This window comes from Phodopus roborovskii, unplaced genomic scaffold (assembly GCF_943737965.1).
Source record: "Phodopus roborovskii unplaced genomic scaffold, PHOROB, whole genome shotgun sequence".
Lineage (NCBI taxonomy): Eukaryota > Metazoa > Chordata > Mammalia > Rodentia > Cricetidae > Phodopus > Phodopus roborovskii.
The window spans coordinates 3,823,879-3,849,710 of record NW_026125391.1 but is presented as its reverse complement, the minus strand read 5'-3'; the positions used below and the strand labels follow the sequence as shown (position 1 = coordinate 3,849,710).

The 25,832-nt window shown below is 38.3% G+C and overlaps 1 protein-coding gene across 1 annotated transcript in view; it reads right to left on the bottom strand.

Annotated features, from left to right (window-relative positions):
* Nucleotides 1-25,832, bottom strand: part of Stxbp6 (syntaxin binding protein 6) — a 226,683-nt gene that overhangs the window by 32,060 nt on the left and 168,791 nt on the right. The window contains exons 3-4 of the mRNA XM_051175059.1: nucleotides 14,742-14,872; nucleotides 13,764-13,929 (exon numbers count right to left, since the gene is read on the bottom strand). Coding sequence (XP_051031016.1) covers nucleotides 13,764-13,929; nucleotides 14,742-14,872 — 297 coding nt within the window. The remainder of the gene's footprint in view (nucleotides 1-13,763; nucleotides 13,930-14,741; nucleotides 14,873-25,832) is intronic.

Genomic DNA, 25,832 nt, shown 5'->3' with positions numbered 1-25,832 from the left:
CAGCTGTGAGACTGTGTATGGTTGGCAAGATATGCCCATGAGTGCAATAGTGAACTGAATATTATAGGGGCACCCAACTGGTTTTTAACTGGATTCCATAGAAATACTGTTGACCAACAGAGGATTTGGCTTATTACAGGAAGACCAAAGAAAACATATGTAATCTCTCATCTAAAACCTCTATCTAATCTGAGGCAGAATGAGAGCTCTCAAGCACCATTCTAAGTCCAGGGGTCATGGATAAAACATCACGTTGGCATTCGGAAGTCAGGCAAGATTAAAACCGTCCACTTAATAAGAAAGTGCACAATATTTTCATTTTTAAAAATATTGTAATTTATCCTTTGATAATTATGTACAATGTATTTTAATTATATTAACCCCCTATTCCTACCCTTACCGCCTACCAATCTTCAACCCACCTCCTTACTCCTTCAGATTTTCATGAACCTTTCATTTTAAAAAATAACCCAGTACGTTCAGTTTGTGTTGCCCATATAGTCAAGGGTAGGAGGATATGCACAAGTGTGAACAACCTTCCAAATGCCAAATCCTTAAAGAAAGCCTGCTTTCCCCAGAAGCCATCAGCTTTCAATAGCTCCTCAGTTAGGCCCTGGGGTTTATGAGCCCCTCCTGCATCATGCTTCAGGGCAGACTGGCTTGACCTTGTGCAGGCTACCAAAGTTGCTATGAATTCAAGGATGCATCAGTCCTGTTCTGTCCAGGAGACACCTTCCCCTCTCCACAATGGTCCCTGAGGGAAGGCAGCAACATAGATGCTGCACTCATGGTTGACCACTTCTCTAAACTTATTCTCCGCACTTTGATTAGTTGTGAGTTTCTGGTTAATGCGTACTGCACAAGGAATCCTCCCTGATAAAGAGCTGATCTCTGAACTAATCTACTGACATAGAGAAAAGAGTCTAGAGGGTCATTTGATAGTATATCCATTGAGTAGAATGTAGATTCACACTTGTGGTTTGAATATGTGTTTCTGTCTGTAAAATGGGCTGTATCCAATTGGAAAACATTTGATTCCTCTCAGAATAGGCATGTATCTTGACACACAGTTTAACATTATAGTTTATAAGGTTCACAGCTGGGTGAAAACTATTAATGATCTTCCCCTGCTGAGAACCCTCCACAGCAACTTCCTGAGTGAGGTAACTGAGACCAAAAACACGAATGCTAACTCATTAGACTTGTATGTTTAATTGAAGCATGCTTGGAATCCAGAAAAGTAGAACTGGGACAACAGAGTGCTTGTGTGATGGTGTGTGTGTGCATGTGTGAGTACATGAGTGTGCTTTTGGTGTGCATGCATGTGTGCATATGTGTGTGTGTAGAAGAGTGTGTTTGTGAGTGTTTGCACACATGCATATGTGTGTGTGGTGGGGTGTTACTTGAGGGGGAAAGAGGTAATAAGAAGGAGAAAAGGGAATCATGGGGAGGGAGGTTTAAGTGAAGAGGGGGATGGAAGGTAAAAGCAGAGGAGGGAATGGGAGTGGTGGTGGTGGTGGTGGTGGTGGTGTGTGTGTGTGTGTGTGTGTGTGTGTGTGTGTGTGTGTAAAAGGAGTTCAGCTGGAATTGCCCTACATAGAGAATAATGTTCTTTCTAGAATATGTAGGCTGCCAAATAAAAAGTCCAGTGCCAGGTGTGGAACATCTCCCCTAGAGTCAGTGGTGAGAAATATCTCACGGACCTCTCAAAACAATACAGGCTATTGCTGTTGATTGCTCACCAAAATTTAAAAGCAAGACCCTATTGCTGAAGAGGAAACATGTATTAGTCAGTCATAGGATATAGAAAAATCAAGTTGAGAACTAGCTTTTAAAATTCTTTATAACTATGTTTGTTTCTAAGTATGTCAGCATGTACATGTTACAGGATGTCTGTTTCTGGTGATGAAATGCTAATTAATTTCTCATAGCATTCAGCAGCCTCATGTAATTCATGTATTTTCATTTCTGGCAGAGGAACTAGTAGACTCAGGAAATTTTTTTTTTTTGTGGCAAACAATATATTCATTCTTTTATAAAGCTGACAAAACATGCTTTGGAATTTTTTTTTCTTATTAGAAGATTTGAATTATGTACCCTGAACTCTGGCACAGTGTCATTCAATAAATTTTAAACATTATTGTTTTGGTAAGTCAGCAGTACATATGCACCCCATAAATATCAAACTAAAACGCAACAGTTTTAGCATTCGATAAAACCATGTTAAGCAATTCAGAATCATAGCCATCTCAAGTATCTACAATGCAGTTCAGTTTATTCCTACTTGAAACAAAGAAATTACTATACAGCCATTTGTATGGCAAACCTGAACTAAGAAAACAAGGAAATTTTCTTAGTGAAGAAAATTGTTTTCATAAATATTCTGAAAAATATGCAATAATGTGAATGTGTACCTTTAAATTTCTGGAATTTTATTAATATATCAGTTATATAAATAAGGTATCACATTTAGATATTTTTTAGACATATAGATGACACAATTTGATTATGGCTCCCCTGACACTGGAATTACAGATGCTTGTGAAATATTGTAGAATATTATTTTAAGATGTGTTACATTTGTTTATGCTGTGGAATGTTTGTTTAATGATTCGAAGAAGTGTTGCACTCTTTTATGTTGCATTTGTTTAACTCTGTGAAGCTGTGTTGCTTTGCTTGTCTAATAATGAGCGGAATGGCCAAATAGCAAGACAGGAGAAAGGATAGGCAGGGCTGGCAGGCAGAGAGAATAAATAGGAAGAGAAATCTGGGAGTAGAGATTGAGAAGCAGGACAGAGAGGAGGACTCCAAGGGCCAGTCACACAGCTATATAGCAAGCCACAGAGTAAGAAGTAAAGAAAAGTATACAGAATAGAGAAAGCCCAGATAAAAAGCCCAGAAGCAAAAGATACATGGGATAATTTAAGTTAATGAACTCTGGCTAGAAACAAGCCAAGCTGAGGCTGAGCATTAATAAGAAAGAGTAAGACTCTGTGTTTTGATTTCTTTGGGAGCTGGGAGCTAGGTGGTGGGCCCCCAAAAGAGTCAAAGAGCCAAAAGAGTAAACAAAAACAACAACAACAACAACAACAAACAACCATTGTGGTGTTAGGAATTGAACCCAGGTCCTGAGGCAGAGCAGCTCAGTGTTCTTAAACACTGAGCCATCTCTCAGGCCAATATTTGTGTTATTTTTCAATTGTGGAATACCAATATCAGAAAAAAATCATCTTTAAACAGGATTTTCCACTTGTACAGTTAATTATCATTTTTAGTATTTTTAGTAATTCCCTAAAATGTTTTTATTCTTTATTTCTGTCTCTCCAGAAAGTTCTCTATGGTATTCTTTTTCTTCAGTATTAGGGGTTGAACAGAGAGCACTACACATGCTGTACTCTCAAACTCTATTAAGTAAGTCTAAAATAAAACATGTTGTCTTGGAGGGCTTTAGTGATGAAAATGGTTTTATGGAAGGAAGAAGTCTCTCTGTGTAGAATTAAATGCCATTTATAAGTATACAAACACAATTTTTAATTTAGATCTTACAAAGAACTTATTAAATTGATGTCACTTCTTCTGAGCCAAATCAATATAAAGAAAAGAAGCTCTGTGCCCATGAAGGGGCCTTGTGAGTTCTAGTATCCATTAATGGATGGAGAATAAGTGTCACATCTCAGCTCTACAGCTCTTTTCATCACAGTGGTGGGATTTGTAGTAAGTATGTTACAAGTCATTATCTTCATTTGTACCAAGAGTGAAGATACCTGAAGCTTGCTATTTTTCCAAGGACAACAAACAGATCACCAGAGGAGCTGTGACACAGAGTCCTCTTGATTTAAAGGACTAGAAGAGACGTTTTGTGGCTCTGCAATAAAAGTGAATTACTTGTGAAGTTTGTCCTCACTTGCTCTGTGTCTATTCCTAGATAACAAGAAACAACATGGAAGCTTTAAAGAGAAGTATGGAGTAGGGTAAGGAGAGGCCGGGGGGTAGAGAGGGGTGTACATTCCTAAGTGTATGGAATTTCAATCAGGAGCAACAAACACTACACATGACTTTCTTGAAAAATAAGCAAATCATGTTAACGTGACTGGTCATAGCATGTGTAGGATTTTGATGTTCACACACTATAAATAATTTTTATATTAAAAGAAAGTATTTAATAAAAAAGGGAATCTAACAGTTATAGCAAATGTTAATAAGTACATTTGAAGAAACTTATTAATAAATTGTGATTTGGGAATACACCAATCACATATTTTCCCCCATAAGAACATGTATGTATATGTTCTGGAGTAAATGCAGAAACCAGGAAAGAGACCACAGAGAGGGAAAAGAGAAGCAATAGGGAGGGTAATAGCAGGATACAAATGATTTGAAGGGAGAAATGGGAAAACTGACGGGAATAATTAGAGTGGACAAAGGAGCTAAATATAGAAGAAGGATCAATGATGTCTGAAAAAGACATTAGGAATCATATTATCTGTCTGTCTGTCTCTCTAAAATTACCTAGAACACATATTAATCAGTGTATACACATACACATAGCTTAAATGAACTGACAATGTTTCCTCCAAGAGCCATAGATGTTTAACAAAAATTTCCACATTAGGCAAGGGACACACCTTTGAGTTATTCACAGCTCTCTATGACACTCCCCCAAATATACATCACTATTGTTGCCCTTGGCTGCCACTCAAGAGCTTGAAGCTAAGTACCTTTTGCTAAAGACATCATGTTCTTCCAGGACCCACAGTATCTGAGCTGGATCTGAAAGCTTCCTCCTTGAGGGCTAGCTTTTACATTACCAGACGATACCATGCAAGCTCTAAGGAAGGGAAGACATAGTAATACCCAGCTATGATGCCTATGAACTAAAAAAAGAAAAAGAAAAAAAAAAACAAAAGAGAGCAATATAGCATGATAAATCTAAGGGTGCAATAGCAGCATTCATGCCTTAGTGATAATGAACAATAGCTCTCTCTTTGGCTTTGGACTTAGGGCCCAATCAACAAGAGGGAAAGCATGCCTTGCACAGTAAACCTAGCCAACTCTCTACAAATCTACAGTCAGTTAGATCATAGATCTGGGAGAACATACTACTGCCACTTTTATTTTAAAAGTACATTGTAAATACTGATCATTATCTTATACCCACAGGTAAGTATATTTCTCATTCCTCATCAAAGAAACATCCCCTTACAACAGATAAGAGAACCATAACTGATCAAAATTCAGCAAACAAGAGAGTGTCTGGCGCCCAGCCTGACAGCTGAAACATGTACAACATAACTCCTGCACCTAAAACTCATCATAGATGAAAAGGGGGTGGAGAGATTGGGAGGAGAGGAACAGGAAGTTTGCTGTGGGATTGTGTCTCCTAGAAAGGTCAGAGAATCTACACTCATGAAATCTCACCGGCATGGCCACCTAAACAATACCTGAACAAAATGACACCACTAAACATGATAGCTTGAGAGAGGGAAATCTCTTGGGTCCCCAGCCCCAGAAAAAGAACTAGAGTCAACTAAAAAATGCTGAGAGTGAAAGAAGTCAACTTCACTAGGGACGAACACAGATTGGTTATCCAATCCTAAGTAGTCAGTCCTGAAACCATATACATATAAGTACTTTTATATGGACTTGGCAGGTTGTTATTTATGTATTAAGGAATATATACATCTATATATGTGTGTATACATATTTATGTATATGTGTGTGTACATATTATGTGTACATGTGTGTGTGAATGTGTATTTGTATATTTTAATAATGACTAAATAAATAGAGGTAATGATTTTGAGAATCGGGAGTTTGCACAGGAAGGGTTGGAGGGAGAAGGAAGATGGAGAAAACAATATAGTAATATTTTATTTTAAAAGTACTTATAAAAATTTAAAAAGAATTCATGTATGCATGTATGTGTGGCATATACGAATGATGCATATTCATTGTATGAGCATATCTGTGAACCTGTGTGCACACATGAGGACTCCAGGTGTCCTAATCTATTATATTTTTGGTTGGGAGCCTAGCCTTTAACTGCTGATCCATCTCTCCAGCCCGTGTCTCTCCGCCACATTATTTTAAAGAAGGGTATTTCACTGAATCAGGAGCAGGGTTGACCCAGTAACCCTTCTATCTCTGCCCTTTCCACCGGAGGTGAAGGTAGCAATATGTGGCGGAGTCTGGCTTTTTACTTGGATGCTGGAAATTTGAATCTAGATCCTTGTTCTTCCGTAGCAAGCATTCTTACCCATGGAGCCATGTCCAACTCCTCTACCCCTTTAAAATGATTTGTTGTCTTACTTTACATCGTCTATGCCTATGACATTCACAAAGTGACATAATCTATTCCCACACTTTACTAAAGGATGACTTGCTTTGTTTGAGGGGGAAAAAAGTATGATACAAAGTCACATTATTATTCAATCTTTCCACTTTGTCTACCCCAGAGGAAAGAAGTAGAGTCATTTGGCCTTCCTTTCTAGCATACCAATCAGTAGGGTCAGACAAAGGGCAGCCTGGGATGAAGGAGACATCAGAGGCATCTGTATTTCTGGCAACTAATAGTTCTTAGATGTCTGGGCTTTATACCATCATCTGAAGAGGTAAGCATAGAAGGGTGGTGTGTCTGAAATACCTTTTGCTGTTGAACGAAAAATATGCCCTTTCAAAACAGGCTGTTTCAGGGATATAAATTCTGAATATAGTTAACATATAAATAAAACTGTCTAGATTAACTATTGAAATAAGATAAAACTTATTTCATCTTGCTCTTGTTTGCCAACGATTAACCATCCTTTAAAATGCAGCATGGCTATTATTGTGCTGATGTGCCATTTTCTTTCTAAGTCTGATGCCTACCACAAAGGTTAACTAAGGTGGTGAAACTGACCACTTTGTGTGTGTACATCCATGAATAGCTCAGTGCTCAACACATAGGCAGTGCTGAGGAATCACCCGTGGAATCAACAAGAAGAGGTGTTTGCGTGGACTTCATACAGTAGTTAGAAGAGCAATTGGAGGATGACACCTCAAGAAGCAAAAGTTTAAGAAGCATGTGGTGGTGATATCTTGTTTGTACAAATAAAGCCTGTCTGAAGATCAGAGAATGGAGCTTGCCACTCCCTAACCATAGTAGTCTGGAGGTTTGTACAGACAGATGGGAAGTAAGGTAGCTGGACAGAAACAGGATATAAGCAGGGAGAATCAGGAACTTGCTCTCTTGTCTGCTGAGACCCAAAGGAGGCAAGGTGTGGTGGTGGCTTCCTCCTTCTCTCTCATCTCTCAGAATTTTCCTCTATATTTGACTCTGGGTTTTTATTATCTAGACCAATTACATAAGTAGTTCAATGATATAGGGCCTTTTGACTTGGTGTTTAAGAAAAATTCTAATATATACTTGAGTGCATGCTCGCCTTGAGAATAAGTCATTTTATTCCATAAATTATTTATATCATTCACTGAAAAAGAAACTGGCATTAAAATGCACTGACTTTGTGGTTTCAACACAGAAGTTGTCAATACCCATACAGTTGTGTGTAGTCATATTACATCCTTCACCTGAAGATCTACAATTTAAAATGACCTCAGAATCTAAGACTTTCTGGGCTTAGAAAATACATTACATATGAAATATTCCTGTTTTATTTTTGTGATGGGCTGTAGTAAGAAACAGATGCAAGCTCACAGTTGCTCAGGATCCTTAAGGCGAAAGACTCTCCCAGTCCATTATCTGTGCTAAACTGTGTTTCATGTACAGAGTTATTAAGATTACAGAGATTTACCTTCTGGCTATATTCATAAGCTTTATATAAAGCACACGTGAATTTTTTGTTCAGACATGAGTCTCCTCTAAAAAACTATATCATTATATTGTGCAAATATTTAGAAATATAAAACTGCAATCAAGGCAACACTGAGTTACCATCTTACTCAACACCAATGACAGTTTATGCTGGAGAGGATGTTGAGAAATTGCTGGTGCGAGTGCAAACTTGTACAGCTACTTTGGAAATCAGTATGGCGGTTCCTCAGGAAAATGGGGATTAGTTTACCACAGGACCAGGCAATTCCACTCTTAGGTATATACCCAAATGATCTACATCCATGCAACAAAGACATCTACTATTTTCATAGCAGCATTATTTGTAATAGCTAGAACCTGGAAACAACCTAGATGTCCCACAACTGAAGAATGGGTAAAGAAGATGTGGTACATTTACACAATGAAATACTACTCAGCGGAAAAAAAGCAATGGAATCTTGAAATCCATAGGCAAATGGATGGAACATGAAGAAACCATCCTGAGTGAAGTAACACAGTCACAAAAAGAGGAACATGGTATGTACTCACTCATATATGGAATTTATATGTAGATCAAAGGATCACCAGCCTACAATTCACACTGCCAGAGAAGCTAGGATACAAGGAAGAGCCATAGAAGGGAAAAGGGACAAGCTCTCCTGAGCATATTGGGAGTGGGGGGGCAGTGAGTGAAGAGGGAGTTAGGAGAAAGAGAAGGGAAGAAGAGAAGGGGAGAGGAGAACATGAGGGGCTAGGAAGATTGAGTCGGGAGAAGAATAGAGGAGAGCAAAAAAAAAAAAAAAAAAAAAAAAAAAAAAGAGATACCATAACAGAGGGAGCCACTATACATTTGAAGAGAAAACTGACAATGGAAAAATGTCCAGAGTCCTACAAGGATGACCTCAAGGAACAATCTCAGCAATAGTGGAGAAGCTACCTTAAAGGCTCTTCCCTGATAATGAGAGTGATAACTAACTTACATGTCATCTTAGAGCCCTGATCTAGTAGCTGATGGAAACAGAAGACACCTACAGATAAACACTGATCTGCACTCCTGGAATCCAGTTGCCGAGAGGGAGAAGTGATTAGCGAAGGGGTCAGGACCAGGCTACAGAAACCCACAGAGACAGCTGACCTGAACTAAGGGGAGCTCATGGACCCCCAGACTGATAGCTAGGAAACCATCATTGGACTGAACCAGAGCCCCTGAACATGGGTCTCAGTTAGAAGGCCTGGGCAGTCTGAGGGGTCTTTGACAGTGGAACCAGGATATCTCCCTGGTGCATGAAAGGACTTTGGGAACACATTCCCCATGGAGGGATACTCCCTTAACCTAAAGACAGGAGGGAGGGCCAAGACCCTACTACAAATAATTTTACAGATTTTGATGATCCCTCTTGGAAGGCCTCACCCTCCCTGTGGAGTGGGTGGGGAATGGAATGGGAGAGGGTCTTTGGGGGGGCATGGGAGGATGGGAGGGAGAGGGAACTGGGATGGATATGTAAAATAAGAACAATAATTTTAAAAAAAGTAATAAAAATAAAGAAATATAAAACTGAAGCCTAAAACACCAGGAATCCAAATAAGTTGGCAGTAATTGCTGTAAAAGGCGGGGTTATAAACACAAGGTGGGAACCATTGGAAACTGTTCACAGTTTACTAAGAGCAATAAAGTTAAATAAAATAACAAAACTAGAATTGGGACCTTGAATTAATATAAAATAAAATACCCATTTCCTAAATGAATGCTCCATTTGGAGCTGACTGTATTTTGTATAATAAAAGTCTCTCCCCAGGAGCCAAAGATTCAAGCATGCATATGTTATTATGAGGATAATGTCCTTGTCCTATCATCATCCATGTGTAAAATAAATACAGAGAAACATAAAAGCTATGTTAACTTGATACTTCACCTGGAGGGATCCCAATCAGGATAACATGTCAGATTTTGGCAGCTATAACTAACTCCCACTCTTCCCATCAGTCTCTGTGTGTGGTTAGGTAGATTGAGATATCAGAAAACTCAATGTAGCTGGGTGGTGATAGCACACTCCTTTAGTACTATCAGTCGGGAGGCAGAGGCAGGTGGATCTCTGTGAGTTCAAGACCAGCCTGGTCTACAAGAGATAGTTCCAGGACAGCCTCCAAAGCCACAGAGAAACCCTGTCTCCAAAAACCAAACATACAATAATATAAAATAATGGATAGATTTAAATTTGAAGAGTCTGGCCCATAGGGAAGGAGAAGGGTGGTATATAAAGGCTAGGAATGGGATTGAGAATGTTGTCCTAGCTCACTAATTCTTCAACAGTCTGGAAAGAAGAAGACCGCCACAGAAGTACCAGCCACAAGAGACATGAGGAGATGCCAGCAAGTCCCTTTTACATCTCTCAGAGAATGCTACTTTGCTTCCAGCTTTTGAAGGGTTTCCACTAACCATGTACACTTGACTCACATCTTTCTCAGACCACAAACTAACATGAGGAGGCCTAAATGTCTCAATTTTCTTTTGGAGCTCAGGAAATATCATTTTGGGTGAGAGAAGTTTGAATAAATATGTCAAAGCAACAATTTCATTTCTTTGTAATTGACCTTCCCCATGAGAAAAAGGGAAATACAATCACACATGGGCTGAATAGTTTAAAAATGTAGGCGTAGGCTGGCTTGGGCTTGTTGATATTTAAGTAATAACCTTACATTGGACTGGTGTTAGAGAAATTATTATTCAGGGGACAGACATACACTCTTGGTATTAATAAAGTCATTTAAAACCACCAGGCCTCAGTTTTCCAAAGGACAGCACTGGAGCAGACTTGGAGTCCCAGGGAGGTGATATGTGCAGCACCACAACCATACCATCTTTCTTGTGTTCTTATCTGTCTAATCTACTGAAATTCTGATCACCCCCTCTCCACAAACAAACAAACAGTGCAAAGTCAGAGGATTTTAAAGGTCATTGATGAATTTGTGGCTCTTAGGACAAAAAGTAAGATTATACATTCTTAATTATATATCCACAAAGTGACAAGAAAGACATTTAAATTATCCACAATCTCTGGCCCATTCCTCCTATCCAGACCCCCTTTAAAATCCAGGAATGTTCTAGGTAAAACATTCTCAACAATTCTTGCAGAACTCAAGGAGCGCCGGTCACACTAAAGCCATGTAGCGTTATCTAAGTAAGATGCCTTAAGGCCTGTGAAAGCCATTGCTGGACTCTTATCTCCACTCCTAAAAAGTGATATCACCCTTTCCTCGCTAGTTAATAACCCTGATTCTGTTTCCTTCTCTGTAGAGATAATACATTGTATTTCCAAAGGCTGTATTCATGCCAAGTAAGATAACATATGTAGAGAGATTATTGGGGAGGGGGTCAGCATACCAATGGTAATAGTTTTCTAAAAATGACACAACTGCCATATTTCAAAGTAAAATGAACACTTGCATTTACAACTTGTGACCTGAATAGAAGTTGATAAGAAAAGATTTTGTGAAATTAGGCAGAGTTTAATCTGATGAAGATGGAACAGCTCCACTAAAGTAAAAGGGTCAGACTAGAGTCATCCAAGAAACACCATTTTGAAGTTTCAGAATTATGTAACTGGAAGAAAGGAATACTACTAAGAGTACTAATTCATTAGGCTGTGTTAGTACAACTCTTATCAAAGGTACACAACTGTTTGAATAAGAGAGATTACATTCAGGACATTTATGCTGCCAGCAAATTACAGCAAGCTCAATACAAACTTTCTGGTGCTCCTAAGGAATGCAGGAGCAGCAAATATTTATCCAAGTAAATTATTTAATTCCTTAGTCAAGAATATTAGACAATAAACTAAGCCATAGGGACTATGGATTCTCTAAATGATAGCACCAAAATCCTCTAGTCTATTATCTATACCTAGAGTCATAGGAATCAAAATTAGTTCTGGTGTCTGATCTCATTAGCTTATTCTTTTTCAGACTATAGGAGAGTAATCTAGTTTTACCCACTATACATATCAATTGCTTGGGATTAGAAATACAGCTTCTATCTCAGTGCTGAATCTTTGAGATTCACAAGGCAATAGAAGGTAATAGAAGATAGTGCCAATGACCAATAGACCCAGCTGGGTATAACTTGTGAGGAATATGGGTATATTCAAGGTGAATGAAGATTGTGTGAAAGATGCAGGGGCTCCCATGACACTGAGTCTCCTTCTGGATTCTCCATTCTCAGTGTGGGATACAGAGATGTGCAATGCTCAGGAGAAGTCCTCTCAAAGAGAACCAGGAGACCCAGTTATACAAGTCAGTGAATATAGCATCCTCAAGGAAAAAAATGTTTTACAACAGGAACCAGTCTGATGGTAGGCCAGAAAAGCAAACCCCATCTGATGAAGAGTAAGTAAAAGCTTAGTTTTCTGAACAAACTTTCTACTCACTGAAAACAGCCACAAGTGGTCCCAAAACATCATTTGCCCATTTACCAAGTTGGTTAATGATGGGCTTTTAATGCATAATTAATTTGAAGATCTCCAAGTAGCAAAGGCTCAGCAGGGGACTATAACCCACTACCTTTTCCAAATTGGTCAGCATGTGATACTTCTTTTCTACACTTATCTTAAAGTTTCATGCAGTATGAAGTAACCATATTAACAAAAATATATAACACTCATCATTCCAAATATTTTATAATTAAACAGGGGAACAATAGTATAGAACTGCCTTGATGCATACCGTCAAAGGTTTCCAAGAAAAAAATAACCACAGGACAAAAACAAAGTAGACAGTGTATTATCAATACAACATCTTATACATGAATAGCAAAACAAGCATGAGCATATCGATTGCCAGCACAGAGCTTTCATTTTACCCCATAGTCACATGAAAGATAAGTAGAGGCCAAGAAGAGAATGCAATATCTCTAATGGGATCTTCTCAGTATTTGATGGTGGCAAAGTTGGTACATTAAAAAAAAATATTTTTTGTAGTTCAGTAAAATAAGTCAGTGAAGAGGCCATGTTATGAACTATCTCCCCAACTTAGAGTGAAAGGCTTTCATTTTTTTAGGAGCTTGGGTTTCCTAAGAGGCCTTGCCACTGTAAAGGAAGATGTGGGAATCCTTAAATGTTTCCATTTTCCATGTGTGCATCTTCAGCCTGGCTTTCAATACTAATTCACCTCTGAATGATGTTCCTGAATGAACAAGGAAGGCTTTGACAGAAAGTGATACAGTCTGAAATGAAATGCAATCCACGGGCTTATATGCTGGAACATTCTGTCTCTAGGTGGTGGCACAATTTTTGGAGGTTTCAGAACCTTTTGGACATGGAGCTTACATTTAGGGGGATGGACAAATTTGAATGCTGCAGGCTATCTCTGCTTCCTAAAATGTTACAATGTAAGCATCTTCTGGTACATATCCAGCTGTTCTAACCACCATAACTGGGAATGCATTTCTCATTGTGAATGGACTGTATTCCCTGAACTGTGAGTGAAAATAAATCATTCCTCCTGCCAGGTGTTTCTGTCAAGTATCCTATCACAGTGATTTCGTAAAAAGTAATACAAGAAAGGACAGCAGGGACGGTTTCAGGAGGAATTTGAAAACATTCTCAGAAGAAAAATAGGAAGAAAGAACCCAAAAGAGTGTTCTGAAATAGAATTATAGCAAAGGCAGCAAAGAGATCAATGTGAAAAGTTTTTATAGGAGACAGGTTTATTCTCACAGTACAACTCTATTAGTTAAGCTGATAATTTTTTTTCTAACAAGAACAGCTCTCCTGGAAGAGTGAAAGCATGTCTTTACTTCTAGATGTGGCTTACTCACAACAAACTCCCTAATGGCAACAAATTCTGAGCATTTTGATGCTTTTGTTTGTCTTTAATTAAGTTGCTCCACACCCAACTTCTTATATGAAAATGAGTATCATTAAATAGGATGGCTAAAATAGTGTAGGTGCCCACTTACCTCCCATTATTTTGGATTGGCAGTTAATAAATTCTGGCTTCCTGTCTGTGAGGTACCTCTGGCAGGTATGGTGGAGGATCTGGAAGAAGGTGCACTTTTCTGAAGCCGTGCTAGCAACCCATTGGTCAAAGGCATTTTCAAACAACAAATCAAACTCTGCAGAATCCTGGAAAAGATAGTGAAATAACTACTTAATCGCGATCTACACTAACTTCTGCTTTGAGCCCTGGCCTGTCAAAAGAGGCACAAAAGCTAAAACAAAGACTCAAAAAAACGGACCTTAGATTTCATCTTTACCATGACACAAATTCATGTAGAGTCTACAAGCAAATAAATCCAAGTTGTTCTTTATTTAGAGATGTCCCTAGGAAGCGAGTACTTCAGTGGTCAAGACTTGTGTCAGAGGGCCAACCCTGTAGCATCTGCCCAATTACTGGAAGAAAGCATTGCTTTATGTTTTCCTCATTGTTATCTATTATTTTCTTTATGTAGAGGTTGGAAAGGAATCTTCCTTGTTCCTTCAGCACTTCATTGATGCCTGGAGACAGTGCTGTGTGTGGACAAAAGGGAATGGGTCCTTTGAATAGCTGCTTACATCGTAACACATTTCTGTTGGAATCCTAATTCATTATTTTAAAACATCATAAATTTATTGGCTTTGAGAGGTGAATGAAATTTTGACAAGCCTGGGTCTTCATATACACTGCTAGGGGCACGTTTCTTTGAACTCTGCCTGTGTTGATAAACATTGCTGGAGGTAGCAGTTTTCTATGTGCTATCTCTCTTGAGGTTTCCTATCAAACATAGGAGATTTACAATTTCCTATAAGACAGGAACAGGGACTGGGAAGTTTTGATCACACAACTGAAACAGAAAATAGCCTGATAAGAATGACCCTAACTGCCATCACCACTGCTGTGCTCAAGTAGTCACGATGTGAAGGGAAGTCCTTTGCTTAGCACTGGAAAATTCACTCACCCGATTAGGATCGATACCATTAACCTGGCGAAGCTGCTCAAGCATCCACTGGGATCTGCGGACGAATGACGTGGAACCCTCAAATTGTTTGACCTTTGTGATAGATGCCTGTGTGGGTTTCTTGTTTGTCACTGTAAACAAACAAACAAACAAAAAACAACACTGATTAGGGGGCAGGCAAACTGGTTGATTTCCTCATTCAGTTTTACTTTCACATAAAATCAAATGTGCATTTGTGTGGAGAGGAGATGGGGGATGTCTCTAGTGAGTAGTGAATGCAAGAGAAAAAGAAGGCATAACCTCCCCCTTCAAAGCAGTTTATAATTCAATTGTTGCTTCATATATGTCTCCATGCAATTTAACTGAAAACATCTTAACTGAACTACACCAAGTAATTTAATGGAGGCTACAGGTGCACAATTACAGCTCTCGGGAAAAGAAATATGCAGGGCAGGCAGACATCAGGTAGAGCTCATTAGGAAGGCTGAATTTTAAGTGAGGGGAAGGTTACCAATTCCTTGGGGTAGTTACTGGGTCCATTTCCAGTTTTATTGTTCATTGTAAATACTTGAGCTCCAGTGATAGACTTGACTTTATAGCATGACCCAGTTTGTATCTCGTTTACATCTGATTAAGACTATCTGGCTAGCATTCTGGGCTTAGCTCCAATATGAATTCTTTTAGTTTCTAAACCTGAGGACCAGGACATTCCTTCCACCATAAGTAGTTTCAAATCTTTCCTGCTGCAGGTGGGCAGCACTGCCTCTCAGGCAAACTTCAGCACAGGTACTGGTAAATAGGCATCCCCAACTTTCCTGCATTTGCCTACTTTGTTAATTTAAGGTGCAAGGATGGTGGAGGAGGTAATTAGAGATCTTGACAAGGCTTTCCAATAAGCCACTGAGTCATGTCTTCAGAAGTCAGAGTAAACAGCAAAATCATGAAGGAGTTAGGAAAAGTGCCAAATACCACTGACTGCAATGGCCTTGATCCCATCACAGCCTTTGGGAGCAGTGTGCATCTCGGGAATATTTTATCCTTGTTCTTAACAACTGTACAGACACTCAGCAGGAGGCAAAAAGAGTTTCCAGGGATGAGGAAGAGAAAGAACTTGCTCTAATAGTTGCTGAGAAGTCTCTATGGGCTGCAGGGAGGGCTCAGCAGTAAGAGAACTTGCTGTTCTTGCAGAGGATATGAGTTTGGTTCCCAGTCATGTGACAGGGAGTCTCACTATTACCTTGACTTTAGCTCCAGGTACACACATGCAAACACATATGTTTTTAAATGAAGCATCTATGATTCATGTCTCCTACAGCTCACACTGAGGTAGGAGAGATCAAGAGAGAAGCCAATGGGGTGACTGCCATTACCTATGGTGAGTCTCCAAGTCCAGCATGGAGTCTGTCTTTAGGGCATTAGTACAATCTTCCTTTGCTCCTAACCTGAATTTAGCTAGTGTTTTTAGACATCAAACAATGCTTTGGCTTGTTGCTCATTAGTTCAGTTATATTTGGGTAAAATATTCTGAACATTTCACACCTTTCTGTGGTTAGAAAGTCATTATTCTTGCACTACTCAGTTACACGATCACAAATGGCCTCTCAACCTTTGGATCATGATGGCACGTGGTACTTTCATAACAGTACCAAAGTTACAGTTATGAAGTAGCAATGAAAATAATTTCATAGTTGGAGGTCTCCATACCATAAGGATTGTATTAAAGTATCATAGCATTAGGAAGGTTGAGAACTACTGTTCCAGGCTATTGCAACAATTAGGAATGATCATTTCTACACACACACACACACACACACACACACACACACACACACACACACACACACGAACACATGGGACATTGCTCTTCCCTATATAAGCCAGAAAATTTGGCTACCTTTCCTTTTGTACCTTTGGCTTCCTGACTGCTGCATTTGGTTACTCCTTCCCCCTTTTCCCTTCTCCCTTTCCTCTCTCCACATGGCCCAGCTCGGCTTAGTTATGTCTTCACTGGAATCTCCCAGATTCCCCTATCTCTACCTATGCTCTCCCTTTAATCTACAATAAACTTTCTCCTCTGCCATACCTAGGATCAGTCATGTTCTTTCCTTTCCTTTCCTTTCCCTTCCCCTTTTATTACTTTTTTCAATTCATCACATACCTCCTTCGATGAAAAAGAGACTTGAATGTGCTTCTCCAATAGTTGTGCTGTACACAAACACGTTCTTGTTAAAAGAAACAACACACCTGATATATATGCAGCCCCTAAAATGTGCTGAACATATTAAAGACTATTTTTCAATACCAGGAAATGTGTATTAGGCATGTGTATTAGACACACCCCTGAACACACAGAGGATTTCCGTCCCTTTTCATGTAAATTGTGCGTCATTTCAGCATCCTGGGAAACTCTAGACTTTCCTTCTGATTCAGTTAAAGTTGTTTTGAGCACCTATTTTTACTTCTGGTCTGTTTGTCTCCAAGTAGTTTATTGCATTATAAAAGCTCTCACACAATGGAGGAACACTGTTTAAGATGCACATGTCAAGGAGGCAAATTCCGCTGAACATTTGTCATTGAAATGAACTAACTGGTCAGAAACCCCACCCACAATCACTAAAGTCCTAACAAAATTCTGCAGCAGAGATCATCTACTCCTGCTTAATTAGTAAATTGCTATGCCAGTTCTTGTCATCTGGCTAGTTTTCCTGGGCACCAAGCCCAATTTGGTTGGATATTTGTTTATTGCTATTATCTCCAACATCGAAGTTTTGATTCTAAAGCAGGTGCCTTAACATCATGTTAGTATATACACATTATTATAGAATTAAATACAGTTTTCCTCTTAAAAAATAAAAACACTTATATCACTCCAGACTTTCTGAATACAAAGTTTGCAGAAAATGTAGTTTAACTCCTAGGTTTTGGAGTTCGTAGGTGATAAATAAATAAATAAATAAATAAAGCCCTCAAATTTCACCTGTCTAGTAATGACAGTAGTTTACCAGGAAGTTGGTTGAAAGCACTTCCTCAATGCAAACTAATTGTCTCAATAAGAAATATCACAGCACTCAGATCAAGCCATTCAAAAATTCTGCATGGATAGGGGTGTGGCCCCACCCTTAACAAGAGTCTATTTACCATTTGATTCCTGGTGGGTAAAAGGATGAGGGAAAAGTCAGTTTTCTTTAGAGATGGGATCCCTGATAGGTTGTCCATGCATTGGCATTTAACCTTATAGCCATGTCCATACTGGAAGTACTAAGTGGACTCAGTGATAAAGAACATGAAGACATAAAGGACACGAGGTTGGGAGGAAGATGTGATAGAAAGCTAGGATGAGCTGGAGTGGAGGGGTAGGGCTGTGTGTGTGTGTGTGTGTGTGTGTGTGTGTGTGTGTGTGTGTTTGGTTGTGTGTGTGAGAGAGAGAGAGAGAGAGAAAGAGAGAGAGAGATCATGCATACATGTATGGTACTCTCGAAGAATAAATAGTATATTAAAAATAAATGTCACAACTGACACCCACATTCAGAGTGCCTGGTTCAGTCCTATGCTGCTTCCCCAGATGTCAGACTTGGGTCCGTGAACTTCCACTTGCTCAGGTCAGCTGTTTCTGTGGACCCCTTTGTTCATCACTCCTCCCTCTCTCCAACTGGATTCAAAGGAGTTTGTCTCAGTGCTTGGCTGTGAATTTCTGCTTCTATCACCTACTGAATGAAGGCTCTATGAGGGCATTTAAGGTAGTCATCAATCTTGTTATAAAAGAAGGACATTTAAGGTAGCCTCTCCCCTATTGCTTACATTATTAGTTGGGGTTATCCTTGTGAATCACTAGACATTTCTCTAGTGCCACATTTCTCTTTAAACCTATAATGGCTCCCTCTATTAAAATATCTCTTTTCTTGTTCTCCTTATCTATTCTTCCCTTGACTTATCCATTTAACAAATATTTATGAAACACTTATGTTTTGCAGGAAATCCCAGGACTTAGTAGATAGGACTTATCTGATCAAGAACTTTGTGGCAGTGAGAAGGATAAGAATTCTGCAGCAGAGTACTACATATATGGGGATTGTGTGTGTGGGTGAGGTTGAGGGTGATACATGATATGTAAGCCATCTGTGGAAGTATGTGGGAGGCTTTAAGGATTAAAGCAAAAATTGGAGAAAAGTTGAAGGGTTGTTGCGAAGTGACAGCATCTCTGTCAGTATATTATCATTCTTTGCATGGATTCTTAAGATATCTACCCAATTTCTTTGAAATTGGCCTATGACATATGACAAGCTACACCACACAGAGTAGGACATTGGGTTTGTTTTTTTCATTTTCCTTTTCTTTTCTTGTTTTTTTTTTTTTTGTTTGTTTTTTTTGTTTTTTGTTTTTTCCTTCCAGAGTTGAGGACCAAACCCAGGGCATTATACTTGCTAGGCAAATGCTTTTTCCAATGAGTTAAATCCCCAACTCCCCAACCCCGGGAATTATATTTTATTTTATTTTTTTAATGAATTATTTCAAAGCACTTAAAGTATGATTCAAGCCTCTTACCATGACCTACAATGCCTTAGATGCCTCCCTTGGTGATAAGGACATCACATTCCACTTCCCTTTCTGTCCACTAACTTCTGATTGTCATTTGTTCCTGGCAAATTCTGTCCTTCAGAACTTTTGCCCATAACTTCCTCTTGGTAGATATGTCATTTCCTTTGTTTTGTAAATATTTCTTGCTTACTGTTCATATTCCTGGCTATAGGTTAACTTCACAGAAAGACAAATCTGTGGGTATATTATACAAGTAGGTTTATCCTAGAACATATCTATACTGAACTATGTTAGTGTGAAAAATAGATCATTTCAAGCCTGGATACAATATTCAATGTTTGTTTATCTAAGGTGTTTGTGAAGAACCAAATTAGACATTTCTCATGTGCTGAGTTCCCAAGCATATGTGATATGGATAATTTTCCATATAAATCTAAGCGACTACCTATCAGGGTGTGACAAAGGCTTCTACACACTTTTAAAAATAGTTTGTAATGGGAGACATCTCTTTGGTTTTTCACTGTGACTTAGGCAAAAATTATGCTTTCCATTTTTTAATAGATAAGAAAGCTGAAATACAGAAAGAGTTGACTTGCCAAAGTCACACTTAATGACTAGAAAACTTAAGACATATGAGATCAACTTTGAGCCATTGCTCTTTCTACTACAAATTTTTATTGCAGTGTCAAATGTCACATTTTATTTGGCATGGGATACTCAGTAAGTAAGGATTAATTGAAGTCTTTCTTTCTAATACTTGCTATGATTTTTATAGTTTCCTGAATGATTTCCTTAATATTTCCCTTTAAATAAACATACATGTTAATTAAATAAGTAAATGAAAGACGAAATGAATTCAAGTCACAAATAGATGCAGAGCTTTGTTTCCATTAATAGAATGCAATATGGTAAACATAATTAAAATACACGCACTATTAATTTCTGGGTAAAGAAGGCTTAGCATCTGAGGCTTAGGCTTTAGTGAACGGATAATTAGCAATTAAGACAGGTGTTAAAGACAAACCAAATGAGGATGCATTGCTAGATAGGACAAAACATCTGCAAATGGTTCCTCTGGGATCCATATACTGTACATATTGAGACTCATCCATTATGTTTTGGGGGTATCCAGGCCTAATGCTTCCTGATCCCTTACTTCCATTCTTGATAATCACTGATTCCTTTATGGACATCAGAGAAAGAGTAAACCCTATAGGAAATCAATTCAAGGTCATTTTGTTATTAGCTCTAAAGAAAAAGAATGGCTTCATGTTTGTATTTTGTTGTTGTGTGTGTGTGTCTGTTTTTTAATCTTAATATAGAGCTGGTCCTAGATCCTCAGCTGTAGCTTAAGTACAGTTAAGAAGCAGTGATTCAAATTATCCTGTCCAGATTACAAACATTGTATTTTGTCTCCATCTCATGAACTAAAGGTCCAAAATGTGTTTTAAAAAATGGTCCGTCCATGAAACATTCTACAAAAATCAAACAAGACAAGAATCACAGGATCGAGATCCAAAGCTTAACTACTCCCACCTAGAAAACATTCTACTTAATTAGAAACCATCAAGTGAGCTGAGCTTAGAAACACACACCTCTAATTCCAGAATTTGGAAGGCTGAGACAGGAGGATCACTATGAGTTCAAGGCCAGCTTGGACTATATAATAAGTTACTGGCTATCATGGTCTCCATAGTAAAGCCATGATACTGAAGAAGAGGTAGGGGGCAGTCCTTATAGCATGATGCCAGGCTGACATGAGAATTATCATACCTACAGACCTTAAACACTTTAAATATTATCCTACATTAGACTTACTATGATCTTTCACATAAGAACAATTCAGTGTTAGCGGTATGGCTTGTCAAATGGCCAGACATTTTGTTTTCAAGACTCTTGATGATCAATGTATAGCATAGATGTTTTTTTAAAAGCGATTTTTTGCATGGAATCTTGCCAGTGTTGCTCTTTGGCTATGCCAGGGGTGATTGACAAACAAAACAAAACAAAACAAAACAAAAATAGATAGCATCAACAACAAAAAGAAATTTGCAACTTGGTTTCAGGAAATCAAAGCAAACTTGAGGATAATATATTACCAACATTGTAAGGGAGAAGGAAAAGAAATGGATACTGGGAAACTGGCTCATTCTGTTGCTGTTGAAACTCTGATGTATGATCATAATATGAATGAGAAATACGTTTCAGGTCTGAGGCTGCATCAGCAATTTTGTCAGGTGGGGTGGCTGAATGCTTAGAAAGCTGAAAAACAGAAATTCTTGAATACTTGCCATAACCATTTTCAGAGTAGGGAACCATCATCTTCACTAGTAGGAAATGGGACATGCTGCTTTCTAAAGAGTAATTATTTCTTCTCCTCCTACATTTTGAGATGTTTACTTTAGGGCCTCATATATGTTTGGAGTCCAGAGGGTTGTGGGCCTGGGTTCTAAAATCAGATTATTTTCCCAAATTGCTAGATTTGTCTTTGGGGCTCAACCCTCTCTTCTTTCCATCTTAGAAACCAAAGACTCTCTGTAAAGATTTCTGCAGGCCCCCAGTGGGCACAACAGCATCCCTCCACTTGCTTGTTTTAATAAGGAACTGTGGGGATGAGTGGAGAGCACTGCTAAGCCTCCCCTACCCTTTAGTTCCAAGGGAAAAAGGTAGAGACTCAGTATACATGGTTTTGGTCTCTGTGACAGGCTAACCACAAAGAAAGAAACTTTCTGTACAATAGATTCCTTATTTTGTATCATTACTTCTTAGTGTAGTTCTTGCAACTACATCATATTCTCATCTTCAAGCTGGAGAAGAAAAACCAGGTTGGGAATGATGGCGATGATGATGGGGTGGGGGTGGTGATAGTGGTAGGGATGAAAAAACCAGAAAGTTTCTGCAAAAGGAGGATATGAAAAGGGGAACCATTTATATGAAAAATATCTTTTCTCTTACAAAATATTATGACAGGTCATCTTGTACCAAACCTTCTCTAGTGAAGCTCAGAATACTTATCTATAAACTGACAGAGCACACATCCACTGTGCAGAATTTTGCTGAAGGCCCTAGCTTGTTTTAATGTTTCCAAATTGCTAGTGAGGAGGTAGTATGACAACTGGAGTGTAGTTATCCAGTGTCACAAGACCATAAAAATATCTAGTCAATACTTTGAAACCAAGTCCCTTATTTACCATATTCATAGTTTCACTTTTATTTTGTAATTATGAGGATATATAACATATCTACTTCAAGTAGTGATTAGGTCTGGGTACAGCATAGTGGTCTTGAACCCTTATATCTGAAATGAAGTATAAACCCTAAAGTCTGGAGTACCCATGCTGTCTCCAAACTAGGATTATGATGTATGTTGGTTAAGTACGAATGGCCCCATGGAGTCATATATCTGAAGTAGTCATTAGGGAGTAGCACTGTTTGAGACGGATTAGAATATTAGTGTGGCCTTGTTAGAATAAGTATGGCTTTCTAGGAGGATGTGTCACTAGGAGTGGGCTTTAAGGTTTCAAAAGCCCAAATGCTTGGCCCACTGTCCCTTTCTCTTGGTCTGTGGATCAGGATGTGGCTCTCAGCGACTATTTCCAGTGCCTTGTGCCCCACTGAGCTTTCTGTCATGATGAAAATGGATAAAACCTCTTACACTCTAAGCAAAACCCTAACGAATGATTTCTTTATCAGAGTTTCTTTGGTCATGGTGCCTCTTCACAGCAATAGAATAGTGACTAAGATCTGATGTTTTCTATAATGTATTGACACATAGTGTAAATTGGTATATGCATAAACAAGTGAACCAATGACTGGCTGAATGGCTCCCCAAGATAAAGAAAAATAGCTCTGTGCCTATCAGAAAACAGGAACAAACAAAAAAGTTATTTCAGGTCAAACCACTAGTCAAACATCAAGACACAGTTTCAACAGACTTTAACTTCTTATTGGAAAGGAGGATTATCCTAGGACCTTGAGTAAAAAGGAAGGCTAAGCATCAAGAACTGATAGAAATACCATGGGAAATAGGAGATGAATTTAAGGGTTAAAACCACTTACAATAATTTCCCCTACAACCCTATTAGCAAGTAATTCTTTTGCTTCCACCTCCCTGAAAACATGACCTGAGCCTTGAGATTTGACACATTCCCACTGTGTTTGATACTATAACTTTTTTTTTTAAATACAATCTGTTATAGACTTGGAGAACAAATCAATTTACATCTATTTGGCTTAAAGGGAAATGGGACATGAAACAAATTACAAAAGTAATATTAGTTTTTGCAACTTTGAATTTTATCTGAGAAATGTATGAAATCCCAGATTCATGAAATGAACTATGAACCAAAAAAGTGAGTAAGAAAAGTAAATGCACTGAGAAACAACTATGATGGAATTTGAAGGAGATTCAACTCAAGGAACATTAAGGACTGTAATACACAGCAAGGAAACAGAAGGGGTTGACTACAGGCAGAGAGTCTGTTCTGGTCTTACTTCCTCATTTCCTCTGGAAAATAATGTAGACATTGTTTGTGATCTATTCTTAGAAGAAGCTTACAGTGGAGCACAGCACAGAGGACTCAAAGCTGCAGCTAGCTGACCCAAGAAGCAATTGAAGTTCTCCACAAGACAATGTCCTTTAATGTTACACTTTCTTTCAGTTAACATTACACAGTGGAAAATATAGGTGAATCAGTAATTGTCCTTAGAAAAATACCATTATTTGGTTAGAAATCAGTACCTATTGTACCTTGGTGAGCTGAGGAAAGCAAGTTTCAGCTAAGAAAAGCTGAGGAAATACATCTTATAAGAGAGGAGGGTGGAAACATCTTACTGCCTTCCAGGTTGTGAGAGGACAGATGCTCCCCACTGTGTGATGTAGGCCTGGGTTTCCGTTCCCCCCACACTACTCCCTCACCCATACATCACTGCTAGGAATAGTATCTCACAATACATACTTAGTATAAATGAAGCATGGGAGGATGCCCAATGGGTGTGGGTCTCCTTATGTGACAAGACTATCAGTGGGGAGGAAGCTAGAAAAGGAAGGAGGGAGAGAGAGAAAAGAAGATGCCTAACCTTGGAGAGTCAGAATCAACACAAAATTTCATAATGGAAAAGTAATTAAGTATTCAGTATCACCAGAATTTTGAAAAAAGAATCTTATAACTTTTTTGAAATAATTTTTGAAAAAAGCTCTTATAACTTAGCAAATACAAGCTGCCAAATATAATTACAACTATCAGTCAAACAAGGACAGGCATAGCTGCTCTCTTCTTTATTACCACTTACTGGATACACTTGTAATCACACACACACACACACACACTCCACTGATAGTATAAAAAAGTGAATTGTGTCACTCAGAACCTGACAGGCTGGACCAAGGCACCTCTCTACCCCCACACCTCTGTGTCTAGACTGGGCAAGGTATCTCTCCATGTAGAATGGCCTCCACTAAGTCAGTTTGCACATTCATGTTAGGTCCTGGACCCATTGCCAGTGACCTCATATATTGTCCCAGTCACACCGTTGTGACCTTTATTAAGGGAATCTAGTTTGGTCTTATGCTAATTTCCCATTTATTAGACTTGAGTCCACGATCTCTCACTAGCTCAGGTCAGCTGAATAATTCAATTCTTTGTGCTGTATTTGACCAAACTGAGAGATTTGCACACTGACAGCCATAAAACCATGTTGAAAAATATTAAAAAACTAAAGAAATATAAAAATATTTTGTGTTCATGTAATTGAATCAGCATGATTAAAATGGTAAAAATATCCAAATTAATCTACAGAGTCACAGTGATAACAGCCTAGAAAATTCCATATTATTAGTAGGTTCATTCTCCCCAGTTGATTTACAGATTCATTGAGACCTCACTAAAAAATGTCATTGGCCATTTTGGTAGAAATCAAGTCTAAAAATTCATATAGAAATATAATGCTAGATGAACGGATATTGAGTGAAAGGTGGAAGACTAACATGATGTGATTATAAGACTTTTTATAAAAATAGCCCAGACAATTGCTACAGTTAGGAAAACAGACATAAGTCCATGGAACAGAGTGGAGATTCTAAGGCAAAGATCTTGCACATATATGTACAAGTAGGTTTTAACAAAACATAAATACTAGAAGAAATATTACTAAAATAACTGGATTAACAGAATGAAATCATTTATTATCCACAAAGTCAGTCTCAATGATGTTATATTCAAGTGCTATAAACATCAACAGATATAAATATAGAAGCCAATACACAGGATAAATTACTTGGGACACTGGGCTGCATGAACATGTCACTACAATATGAAAGTATAATCTATGAAAGAATAGAATGTCACAAAAAACAAAATCTCTCAAAAATGTTTTTTTTTATGAGAATGAAAAAATCATCTCCAAATTAGATGATATTTGTCAAATATTTATCTGAAAGAATTTAGAGTGAGAGTAGTTGCTTAAAACTTTTATGGTAGTTATTTTTGTTGCTACAAAAATATGTGGCAAAAAACTAGGGAAAGTAAGGATTTATTTTGGCTTATTTCTGAGGGT